Raw genomic sequence first — 11,982 nt, 5'->3', positions numbered from 1 at the left:
GGGGTGGTTCTTTCGGTGGTAGTTTGCAGATAGTCTGCCGTGGAGGTCCCATTGTGCGCCTCCATCTTGGGGACCCTTGTGCGCAGAAGTCTCGAGGCGCCGAGCAGCTTGATATACTCCAGAGAAAAGCATCCCTCCTGATGGGGTGAGCATTTTCTGTTCTGTCTTTCCCAGCACAGAAAACTTACAATTATCTGGAATGTTTCCATTCACATGGATATCAACATAGACGAAAAATTTACTAAAGTAATACCTCGATATAACAGACTTATTGGGGGGGAGAGGGTGAATTTATTGTAACTGCAGACAGTTGGTAGAATTCCATATTGAATTGTTGGGTAATTTATCCAAAATAGAACACGGTTTTTGTTGGATTGAATTCTACATTTATTTATGTATATTTTAATACGTGACGCGTTTCGTCCTCTTAGGACATTATCAAACATGAGTGTTTGATCATGTTCTAAGAAGATGAAACGCGTGACGTATTAAAATATACATAAATAAATGTAGAATTCAATCCAACAAAAACCGTGTTTTATTTTGGATATATTACCCAACAATACATTATAAGTTTAAAATTAATCAAAAAACCTTTTTTTTAAAGATGACCACTGTATTCAGATATAAATATACAATTTTCTTCTTTTTTCTTCTTTAATAAAAATAATAAAACCCTTACCGCACCTCAATGGTGCATAGGGCACTGCTTCATATAAACGCAGTGTTGCCTCGATCGATTACACATGAAGGTGATCAGCCCTCCACTTCAGGTACCAGTCTAGTGTAATATTGAATAAATATTGTATAGTGAAAAAATCACTTATGTTTATTAAACCCCCCTGGGAATCGAACCCGGGACCTCCAGAACGGAGCCGAGCATGCTGACCATTACACTACGGAGGCGGACAAAATACTTTCTTCTTTAGCCCTCCGTATTTTTTTTACGTTTACTAGATTTTTTTCTCGTTTTATCCGAAGTTCGTTAATTAGGGGTCCGTTATATCGAGGTTTTACTCTACTGATATCTTATCTATGTTGTATTTTATTGTTTAAAGAACACATAAAAACTGACATTCGTTTGAAAATGCCATAACTAGGCGAAACAACTGTCACAAGATTGATTTTTATATGTTTTTAAATCAATAAAATACAAATAAGTAGATACAAAAAATCAGTGTTTGATTTTACATTTAATATATAAATAAAAATGGATTTCTACAAATTAAACGCCATATCATAAATAAATAGATGTGGAAGTCTAGGTATTTACAGGGCTTACGACCTGTGGCAGGCTGGTATAACTGATCACTTTATACATGTATAACATTCACCAATCTAACCATGATTGACACTATCTACTCAAATATCCAGACTTCCATGGTCTTCTTCATATATGTTGAGATGTCAATATCAAATACTTTTGTTCAGTCATATTAAAAGTATTTAAAAATATTCATTTAGTACCTTTGTGGAGGAATTTGGAATTACCACCTCATAGTATAATTTCCCAAACGTTTTTTTCTCTTTTTTTTCTAGCGATCCATTTTGATTGGAAATTGTTACTCTGTGACGGTACGCACATAGCGAGGCCTCTGCATATAAATATGTTGGCCGGAGAAAAATACTCCTGGTCCTTAAAATCTTCATCGAATCGTTAACAATTATCCCGAAACAAGACTGATTCTTTAAAACCCACGCATATTCAACAGCGCTTTCAGATTCATGCGCTATCAAATTCTTAATGAACGGTTGGCACTCCTGCCCGCCGTCCAAACCGTTTACTAACGTCGAATTGTTACAAGCCAATATTGTTTTCTTCTCAACAATGCAATAAATAAAATTAAAAATAATTACAAGAATAAACCCATAAATATTCATAGAGTTCATGCTGTAATTTCGTCTTTTTACAAGAGTAATATTTTGCATGGGACAGGAGACGGACTCCATCTTGTTATTTTTTAAATCGTTCCAATTACAAGTGCTGCCATTACAACAAATTTGCAACTAGGTAGTTAGGTAGGTACCTTTAATATTTAAAATATATAATAAAGGCGCTGTAATTTCGTCTTTTGAAAACAATATTATTTTCTATTATTTTTTTGTTTGTAAATAAAATAATACTTGACACTGGCAGAAACATCCTTTCACTTGGCTGCCAAATAAAAATTAAATTAAAAAAAAAACTTTATGAAACGTCAGAAGACGGACTCCATCTTGTTATTTTCGAAATCGTTCCAATTACCAGTATTGCCATTTCAATAAATTTTCAAAGGTAGGTTATTAAGTAGGTACCTCCAATATTTAAATAAACAAATTTACATATAAAAATTGATATACAGAAAACTAATGAATATCTTTGGACAATTTTATTATAAGGTAACATGTTTCTTCTTTAAATCCTTATCCGCATACAATGTACCAATAATGAAGGTAACAATAATGATATTAGGCTAATAACTTTTATATAAATATAACAATGAAACAATTCTTATCGAATTCACTTGTAAACGAGTGAAGTCAAAAGTATATTTATTTTAATCCTCCTAAGAATGGAACCCGGAGCCTCTACCAAATAGACAAGTGCACTTACCACTACACTACGATGATAAACTAAGGATACTAAGGTCTTAAAAATTGTTAAGTTTCAATCAATATCTAATTTTTTAAATGATCCCTCGACTCCAAATAGTTGCCCGGCGTTCTTCGCTTTATCCAGCCTTAAATTTTCATTGACGCGTAGTTTCTCTTCCTCGAGGAAAAACTTCTCGTTACTTTTTATTTTATCGTAGGTTACTTCTGAAAAAATATAAATTAATTCATTATTACTGTCTTCTTCTTCTTTTTGTAGATTCTAAGGATCTGTTTGTGACTCCGCCTGTCGCTCTCGGGATGTTGACTCCCAGCTATCTCTGAACCTTTTTGGAGGTCTGCGTCCTTCAGGGTTTCTTTGAAGGACGATATGTGGAAGTCTGTCTTCTGACATTCTGTTTATATGCTCGTCCCAGTATCGCCTTCGATGTCGTGAGGTGGGGATGACAACGAAGGCGATACTGGATTATTACTGTAATACGACATTTTTTTCTTTATTTTAAATTCTTTTGCATAATGCAAACATGATATCAATTCAAATACAAAAAAAATATGAATAAAATATAAATACAAAAAAAGATCCCACAAAGGCATGGCCTGTGTGTGGGTAAACAATATAATTTAGGTCATATTAAAGGGCACTAGCAAGAATACAATAGGTATTATACGTAGAACTAGAATAATAGTGTTAATATAAAGTATAAAAAAAATACTTGACTTTCAGAAAACAAAAAAAATAGTTTTTTTTGTATCTTATCATTGAACCAAAATAGAGGATATCGCTTATATGGATCGCACGGCAAGACTCAAATGGTAATGGGCAGGATATATTGCAAGACAAGACCCCACAAGATGGACCCCGAAAATTCAAAGATGGAGACCTTGGGAGAACAAAAGAGGTGTCGTAAGACCCCAAAAGAGATGGTCCGACGACATAATCGCTGTGGGGGGTAGAAACTGGCTGCAAGCAGCAACCGACCGGAGGAAATGGAAGGATACGGAATTATCACTAACACAGCATGCAAACAATACTACCCTTCACCACCATAGCACCATTTACACACTCAAAACTACACAAAATGTCTAACACATGCGATTTTTGGTCGACCCGAAGACCAACATGCACTAAAGTTTTCAACACGAACATGCGTTTCGAGCCGAGGTTAAACATGCAATAGAGTTAGACATATAAATTAATCAACTTATATACTCGTAGGATGAAAGGAGTGGGCGGGGTTCGAATGGAAGATCACTTACTGCTTATTTCGTCAACGCTAGGGCCTTCACCGCCAAGGTCAACTGGGATGACCTCTTTCCCGACCAGGTCGTACAGAGAGTCCAGGCCTTGCGTGTGTATGACAAGTTTAGACACTAGGTCTGCTTTCATGAAAGGCTTCACCAAAGACATTATTTTGTCCATAAAAGGTACCGGATTCACAAAATGGACACCTGTGAGTCGCACTGGCATTGCTTCCTGAAAATACATTCGTTTGTATCCGAACGCTTCCTAAAATCTCATTTATTTTTCTTATATATACAAAGAAACATCGCACAACATATAAATCACAGTAAAAAGTTCAATAAAAGGCTTGGCATTTTTTTTTAATACATTTTATTATATTTTTAAACTTTAAAAACGATCTCCTGAAAAATCTAGTTTTTTGATATGTGCCGTTGTTGAAAGGAGTGATCGAAATGTCAAATATGATTGACGTACGACATCATTTGCAAAAACTATAGCATCTTCCGATCGGGTGATTAATTTTGCGCCATCCTGTTTATTTTTTTTAATGTTAGACGTACCTGAAGATATGTGAGATACTTTTTGACAGCTAGCAAATTGATCCGAGCGAGATGTCCCAGCACAGCTCCTTTCAAGTCGATAATGGCAATAAACGAATCCGCAGTTCCCTGAAAATATAAGGGTTTAATATAACTGTCTTAGACTTTTATCTGAACCCAATGGTACAATGCTAATGTGTAAAGGCAACTAGCCGTAACTCAAGATGCGGCTGTTTGGCTTAACACGGCTCAAACCATTCTTATAACTGGGCTCTATCATATACATGTGTTGCCTCGGAGCTCCTCGTAGATTGGATGTCCGTCGTAAATTTTACGAATGTCGTATCCGTCGTAAATTTTACGAACGTCTTATATTTTAAATTTATCTCGGGTTGTGGTCTCTGCTTCCGGTACCAGTCCAGGGTAATATTGAATAAATATTCGAGTGAAAAGATCAGTAATATTTATTTTGACCCCTCTGGGAATTGAGCCCAGTACCTCCAGTACGGTAACTGAGCGTGCGGACCATTACACTACGGAGGCGGATAAAAATGTAGAGTTATAAAAATATTGGTATTATTTGGTTACTCACATATTCATATAACCCAATATCCTCCAGAAATACGAAAGTCTTTAGTGAATTAACAAACTCGTATTTGGCGGGATCGGTATTTTTGAGACCGCCATAGACAATGCGTTCTCCGTGCTTTCCTAACCGGGGAATTACCCCGTAGGATCTGAAAAATATAGAGAGATGCTAAAAAATGCGAAATTCGTAAAATATATACATAGGTTTTTTTGTAAGAATATTTCAGAAAATACGAAAAAACGTGATAAAATACATATAAATAATATTAACAGTTTATTCATGTTTTTACGTTAACACCAAGGGCGCTTGTGCACTACATGGAATTTTACTATCCGGCAGTCCAGTTAGCATGGTAAAACAGATGATTGGCTTGTATTGGCTTGTGCTTTTGTCCATCTTCTTTCGGATCGGTGCTCTTGATCGGTGCGTGATCACGTTGCGCGTAAATTAGATCACGCTAAACTGTCGTAGTCGTCTTTATTATTTTTTTTAAACTGCCGGACGGTAAAATTCCGTGTAGTGCACAAGCGCTCACAGTCACAGTCAAAAGGGATCAGGGATGTTGAGTGATTAGAAACATATTTAATAACATCCCTGATCCCTTTTGATGACTGTGACTGCTAATCAGCACAAAAAATAAAGCCATTTGAGATCTACCCAAGCTCTTTTGCCTAACGGCCAAAATATTTTGAATTTAGTTTAGTAAATAGTGGTTTAGTATTAATCTGTCTTCATAAAGAAGCGGTTAGCTTTGACACCAGCGAACATTATAATTAAGTTATAATAAAATGTTTATAGTGATTTTAAAACAAAGTTATATTTTAATTATAAAATGGAAAATCACAAAGTTAGTGCTTCAAATATAAATTATAAGTATATACAGGTGTCACACATGTTTATATGTTTCACAGTAACATACAAAAATAATAAAATAATTCTTTACATCAGAAATTCCTAATAAATGAAATAATTATAAAATCAGCTCATTTTGCTTTAAAAGAGCAATATCTTTTTTTCTAAAGTAAAATATAGTAAATATTATACTATATTTGAAATTACATAAATTGAACAAACTTATAAAATAACTTGCCAGGTTAGCGTCATATATTTTTCTTTCAGGGTGAACAGTTAAAGCCCCTTAAAGATTTTTTAAAAATCATTGACCGGATATTAATATTTTATCCCGCAAAGGCAAGCAAGTATTGGTAATATTTTGGACTATGATAAATAGAATATTTATTCAGCATTATGAAAAAAAAAAAGAATATTACTTTATGAAACACTGAAAAAATGGCACTCAAAAAACTGATCTAAGACGTAGATGTTCGGGAAATTCATAAAAGTCGAAAATTTTGGAAAACTAAGGCACTTTTACTGAGGTCATATTTTCGGTGAGTAATAAACTGGCCTAACACCCTTAAAAGGAGTACGTAGGATTATGGGACATCCTGTATAAGGTTACAGAGCTAGGTATACTTACAAGACATCCATGACCTGGAGTATAGCTGGATGAGAAGGGTTCCTGTCGCTGAAAAATTCTGGAACGTGACTTCTTATGGTATAGTAGGACTCTATGGTCTGCTTAGCCAACTCCGTGCTAAAGTAACAGCTTTGTAGGAAAAGAACCAAACTTTTCTCTAGAAAATGTAAAAACAAACTATTCAAATACCATTAGTTATTCCAAGGAATTCGGGTTCATGTTGTTTGCGAATCTTGCATACTCTCAGTGACCACATATCGCTCATTCCTTTCAAGAACGTCATAAAACAAACAAAAAACTGTTTTTTTCAGGAAAACGTTTTTACGGTATAAAATTTTATACAATATACCAAAAATAAACATCACGCCACTTATTGTACTTTTTACTGTGCAACAGATCTTTTTAGGTAAAACCTGAAGGTTTTTTCTCAATTTGAAAAATATTTAGTGTAGTAAAAAAAATAATTCAACAATATCTTTTCTTCAAAATGCAAAAACAACACTTTCTGCCCTGTAGCAGATAAATATTAAGTTAAAATATGCCTCTTTTGCTGGGATATATTAGATTTTATGGGCATTCCGAAAACATGCAAAGCAATATGAAGGAGTCTGGATGTTTCCATTCTCCTCACATCTTCGATCTCGCATGTATCTCTTATCCCGGTGTTCCTTATTCTATCTCGTTTTATCTTCTAACCCTTATCCGCACCCAATGGTGCATAGTACCCTATAAGGATAAGGGTCATATTGACGCAGTGTTATCTTGATCGTTAACACATGAAGGAAAGGTAATCAGTCCTCTGCTTCAGGTACCAGTCCAGGGTAATATTGAAGAAATATTATTAAAATATATAAACCCCCCCCCCTGGGAATCGAACCCGGGACCTCCAATACGGTAGCCGAGCGTGCTGACCATTATATCACGGCGCGGACTTATTCTATCTCGTCATATACCACATTATAAGTACCTACCAATATGAGGAAAATGTTTTTATTAAATATGTTTTCAATGACTGAAGTCTCCCGGATAATCCGACCTTGGAAAATCGGGAGTGTGCTGTAATACAATTTACCAGGAACGTCGGGAAGGTGTGGCTGAGAGCGCAACCAATCTCTCAATCTGTCCAGATCTTCCTTCTTCATTTCCGGGTTCTTCCGGAACTCCTCTTCCACTGTCACAGGAACTACCGCCATGTTTCTAGGAATTCATACTAAATGTCAACAAAGGCTAAAAAGGCATACTAAATATGAACTAAGGCTAATAGGTGTACTAAATATCAACTAAGTCTAAGGCATATTAAACAACAAATAAGGCTACGGCATACTAAATATCAACTAAGGCTAATAAGGCATACTAAATATCAACTAAGGCTAATAGGTGTACTAAATATCAACTAAGGCTAAGGCATATTAAATAACAAATAAGGCTAAGGCATACTAAATATCGACTAAGTCATACTAAATATCAACCAAGGCTAATACATATTTTTATTTATTAAACCATATCCGCTCCCTAAGTGGAGCATATGGAGTCCATAAACTATCTCCAGGCTTTACTGTCGGCTGCCAGCTCCTTTGCATCCTCCCAAGTCAGATCCGCGTCCCGAAGTTCTGACGAGAACTGCCGACGAATTGTCAGTAGTGGAAGAATATGTATGTCTGGGCATTTACGGGGCTTACGACCGTGATAGGCTAGATTAAGTGATCACTTTACACGCGTGTAACTTTCACCAATTCTACTCATGATTGACAACCACACTACTTCAGAAGTTCGTTAAATAGAGGCTGTTAAATCGAGGTTTAACTGTATTGCAATATATAGAGAACGATGAAAAATTTATATAGATACATACCTGTGGAACTGCAAATGACAGTATTAAAATTATAGTACTTCAAATCACGCTTAAATCACAGAATCTCTAATTGAAGTGAGATGAGTGGATAATAAGTGTTAATTAATACCATATATATGTATGTATAGTACTTCAACACTCGACACCGCTTGCCCTAAACACGTTATATGGATGAGAAGTGAGAGGATACTGAAGTGATTAGCGTGTGGATAAGGCGCTTAGTGGCAGCTAGATCATCTTCAGTTATTAAAATAGGTAAATAAACAATCTTCAGTGATCCTAAACCGTTTAAGGAAAGACTCAGTAAGAATCGATTGAGGTTCTGAAATAGCAAGATGTTTATAGATGAAAAATATTGTGGGTATACTGGCAAAAAACGTAAACTCTTCAATCCCTGTTTGAATAATCCCTGTTCTTTAAAGCTTTTAGCCTGAATAAAATACCCGCCATTAAACTTTAAGTTCAATTTACTTTTAAAACCACTTAAATATGACATTTCAAACTACTTAAATAAACTACATAAATACACTGGAAAAAATTTCCACTTTATAGAACGTTGAAAACTTTATAATTTGTAAAATTGTGATGGTAGAGATGAAATTCGATGCGATGGATTTACACTGGCTAATTTTTGTGTCCGCCTCCGTAGTGTAATGGTCAGCACGCTCGACTACCGTACTGGAGGTCCCGGCTTCAATTCCCAGGGGGGGTCAAATAAATATAAGTGATTTTTTCACTCTTATATTTATTCAATATCACCTCGGACTGGTACCGGAAGCGGAGGGCTGAACACCTTTCCTTCATGTGTAAACGAACAAGATAACACTGCGTTTATATGATGCAGTGCCCTATGCACCATTGGGGTGCGGATAAGGGTTTGAATGAAATGAATGAATTTTTTTGATGGTAGAGATCTGACATCTAAACATCTGTTTTTTGTGCTTTATATTTTCAATCGTCTTAAGTCCAAACAATTTTGCAAACATGCCTACTAAAAAGGTTGGCGATCTCTTTCCTTCAAACGAGTAATATTAATTCGCTTACAGAACAATGGAAGGCCATTGAGAACATGAAATAATGTCATATTACAATCAAATCATTATTATATTGAATTGATTACATTAATTTCATAGCTAAGAAGCGTTAGTAGCTCACACCCGCGGAAAAATAAGATAAATGATTAAATCAGCGAGAATTTTTTGAATTTCGAGAATCAGAGATTTTTGATAGAATTTCACAAACCGGGGTAAGATGTACAAGAAATTTAAGAATGTAATCTAGATGTGCGATGATCTTATAATCCTGTGATTTATTTTCAAGGATTTCAGGAATCAAAGGTAGATTGTTCGAGTTAGCGAAATGTATGTATTTACAACATTTTGAGTGTGTTCAAATACTTGTTCACAAATCTGGATAATCTCCAATTACAGGAAATATTTTTCATATAATTTTTTGACATCTCATCAAAGATGAAGAAGAATATGGAAGTCAGGACATTAACGGGGCTGACGACCGTCATGGGTTGGCTATTATTGGAGATAATCCCGATTTGTGAACAAGTATTTGGACACACTCAAAATGCTGTAACTAAATTAAGTGGTCAAATTATATGCCAAAATAATAAAAACGAAAATGATATTTTCCGGCGTTTCTCATGTATGTGATTATAATCTAGGATTCGGACCTCACATACTAATAAAAGAGTTTCTGCTCAATAATAAGCTTCTTTTCATCTCACCAATAGATGATCTCTAGTGAAGTTCTAGTGATTCAAGAACAATGTTTCAAAATTCGTTCATATATATATTGAAAGCTGTCCCACCGCATTCCCAGATCTGATTCAGAAGCATATAGGCTTCCTGACAGATCTGCTCTTGCAAAGCAATTTTTTTAATACTAAGTTGCGAAATTTATTGAAAATGTGAAACAACATAAAATTGTATCCCGATTTTACTGTGAATTTACATTTAAAAGCTTTCAATATCCCTGTCACTGCCAATCTAAATAAATACAAGTTTGTAAATCCATCACCAAGTTTTCTAGAAGTACCCCGGTATAGCCAGTGAAAGGGATTAGTATTTAGTTCAGTTAGTCAGCTAGATCCGATTCCGACCCGACGTTGGCCGGTACACAGGCGCCCACAACCCCGACCAGCACAGCAGACAGACACGGAATAGTGCAAAGACATTTACAGAGAATGGTCAGTCATCGCATCCATATATATAGAGCTTCCAAGAATTTTAGTAGTGTGGTTGTCAATAATGGATAGAATGGTGAATGTTGCACGTGTGTGAAGTGATCACTTAACCAGCCTGAGGGAGATAAGCCCTGTATACCCAGACTTCCATATTCTTCTTCATCTTTGTTGAGATGTCAAAAATATATATACAAGATTGTTAATATTTACCAGTATATATCTTCTACCTGGTAAACTTGTGAACCTATCGCAAAAGGGCAAATCAGAATTTATTTTGTATGCACAGTTTGATCATATCATACTTATAAACACATTATAAAGTGAAATCGTAAATAATTATTTGTACAAAAAATACTAAATGGATGGGCATAATTACAATTTTCAAGGTTAAACATGTCGACCTCGGTTATAACGAGGAAGACGGGACAGACTGAATTTGCTCGTAATAACCGTTACTCGTTATATCCGAGAAAAGGTATTTTTTATAAACATACCCATCACATGATGACATAAAATATCTGGAATGGTCGCATAACAGAATAAGTCGCAATTCAAAATAAAATACACAATTCCCTCCTTACACACATGTCATATTTTTCTATCAATCAACTTTCTATATAAAATTTGGAAAATCTTGCATTTCTTTGGGAATAAAATCTAAAAAATTAACATTTGTACGATCACAGTCCCTATTTTTTTGCGGTGTGTGATGTTATTTTCAAATTCAGTTAAAAATACAATGTTGACACTGTGTATGATGAAAACGTGTCACATACTTTGCACGTTGTATTTCACGAGTAATTTCTACGTTTTCACGAGTAATTTCCACGTTTTCACGAATAAAGAAACACTTATTATTAGTGACATGGTTTATAATTCAAGGGTTTGTTTTTAACTGATCTGCTCTAGAATTGATATGACATTCCCCACCCCATTATTTTTATCATGCATTGTCCATAGTAAACATACAAAATATGGAAAGTATCGTAAAAATCCCCGAAACAAGCATGACATTCATAAACTAAAAAAAAGTTGTTTATTGTATTGAAGTGCTGAGCATACTGACTTCACAAAGCTTTGATGTTGTACACGCAATTTTAACCATATGCGCCGATACTTTTTCAATGTTGTCGGCAAAACACCAATTAGGTACTTAGTATCTCAATTTTTGTCATAAACGTCATCTGATGTATGAGGAGATGCATGAACGTGGGAGAGGCGAAGACAGAATGATGTGGCGTTCTAATCTCTCTGCCTACCCCTGCGGGGAAGCGGCGTAATGGTTAGTAAGTTAGTTAGTTAGTTACGTCATCCGATCCCGGCGGCATCGGTCTAGTTTACTGCCCGATCGGATTTTATTGCTTAGGATCGAAACTGGTGTTGAAAAAAATCTACACATTAACAGTTTAAATATTTTTGCCGATATTTTTGCTCGTTGTAGCCGAGAAGTAACTCGTTATAACCGTGCATAAATGTATGGAGAAAATCAC

The 11,982-nt window shown here is 35.3% G+C and overlaps 1 protein-coding gene across 1 annotated transcript in view; it reads right to left on the bottom strand.

Annotated features, from left to right (window-relative positions):
* Positions 1 to 2,552: 2,552 nt before the first annotated feature.
* Positions 2,553 to 11,982, bottom strand: part of LOC148304652 (uncharacterized) — a 29,322-nt gene continuing 19,892 nt past the window's right edge. The window contains exons 7-13 of the mRNA XM_088267970.1: positions 9,340 to 9,342; positions 7,516 to 7,640; positions 6,444 to 6,600; positions 4,967 to 5,111; positions 4,396 to 4,503; positions 3,850 to 4,066; positions 2,553 to 2,799 (exon numbers count right to left, since the gene is read on the bottom strand). Of these exons, the coding sequence (XP_088124096.1) occupies positions 2,648 to 2,799; positions 3,850 to 4,066; positions 4,396 to 4,503; positions 4,967 to 5,111; positions 6,444 to 6,600; positions 7,516 to 7,640; positions 9,340 to 9,342 (907 nt within the window). The 3' untranslated portion in view covers positions 2,553 to 2,647. The remainder of the gene's footprint in view (positions 2,800 to 3,849; positions 4,067 to 4,395; positions 4,504 to 4,966; positions 5,112 to 6,443; positions 6,601 to 7,515; positions 7,641 to 9,339; positions 9,343 to 11,982) is intronic.

Source organism: Brachycentrus maculatus, unplaced genomic scaffold (genome assembly GCF_059751285.1).
Source record: "Brachycentrus maculatus isolate JH-2025_06_01 unplaced genomic scaffold, ASM5975128v1 h1tg000310l, whole genome shotgun sequence".
NCBI classification, from domain to species: Eukaryota; Metazoa; Arthropoda; class Insecta; order Trichoptera; family Brachycentridae; genus Brachycentrus; species Brachycentrus maculatus.
The sequence above is the reverse complement of the archived record's forward strand: the minus strand, read 5'-3'. Positions and strand labels throughout refer to the sequence as shown.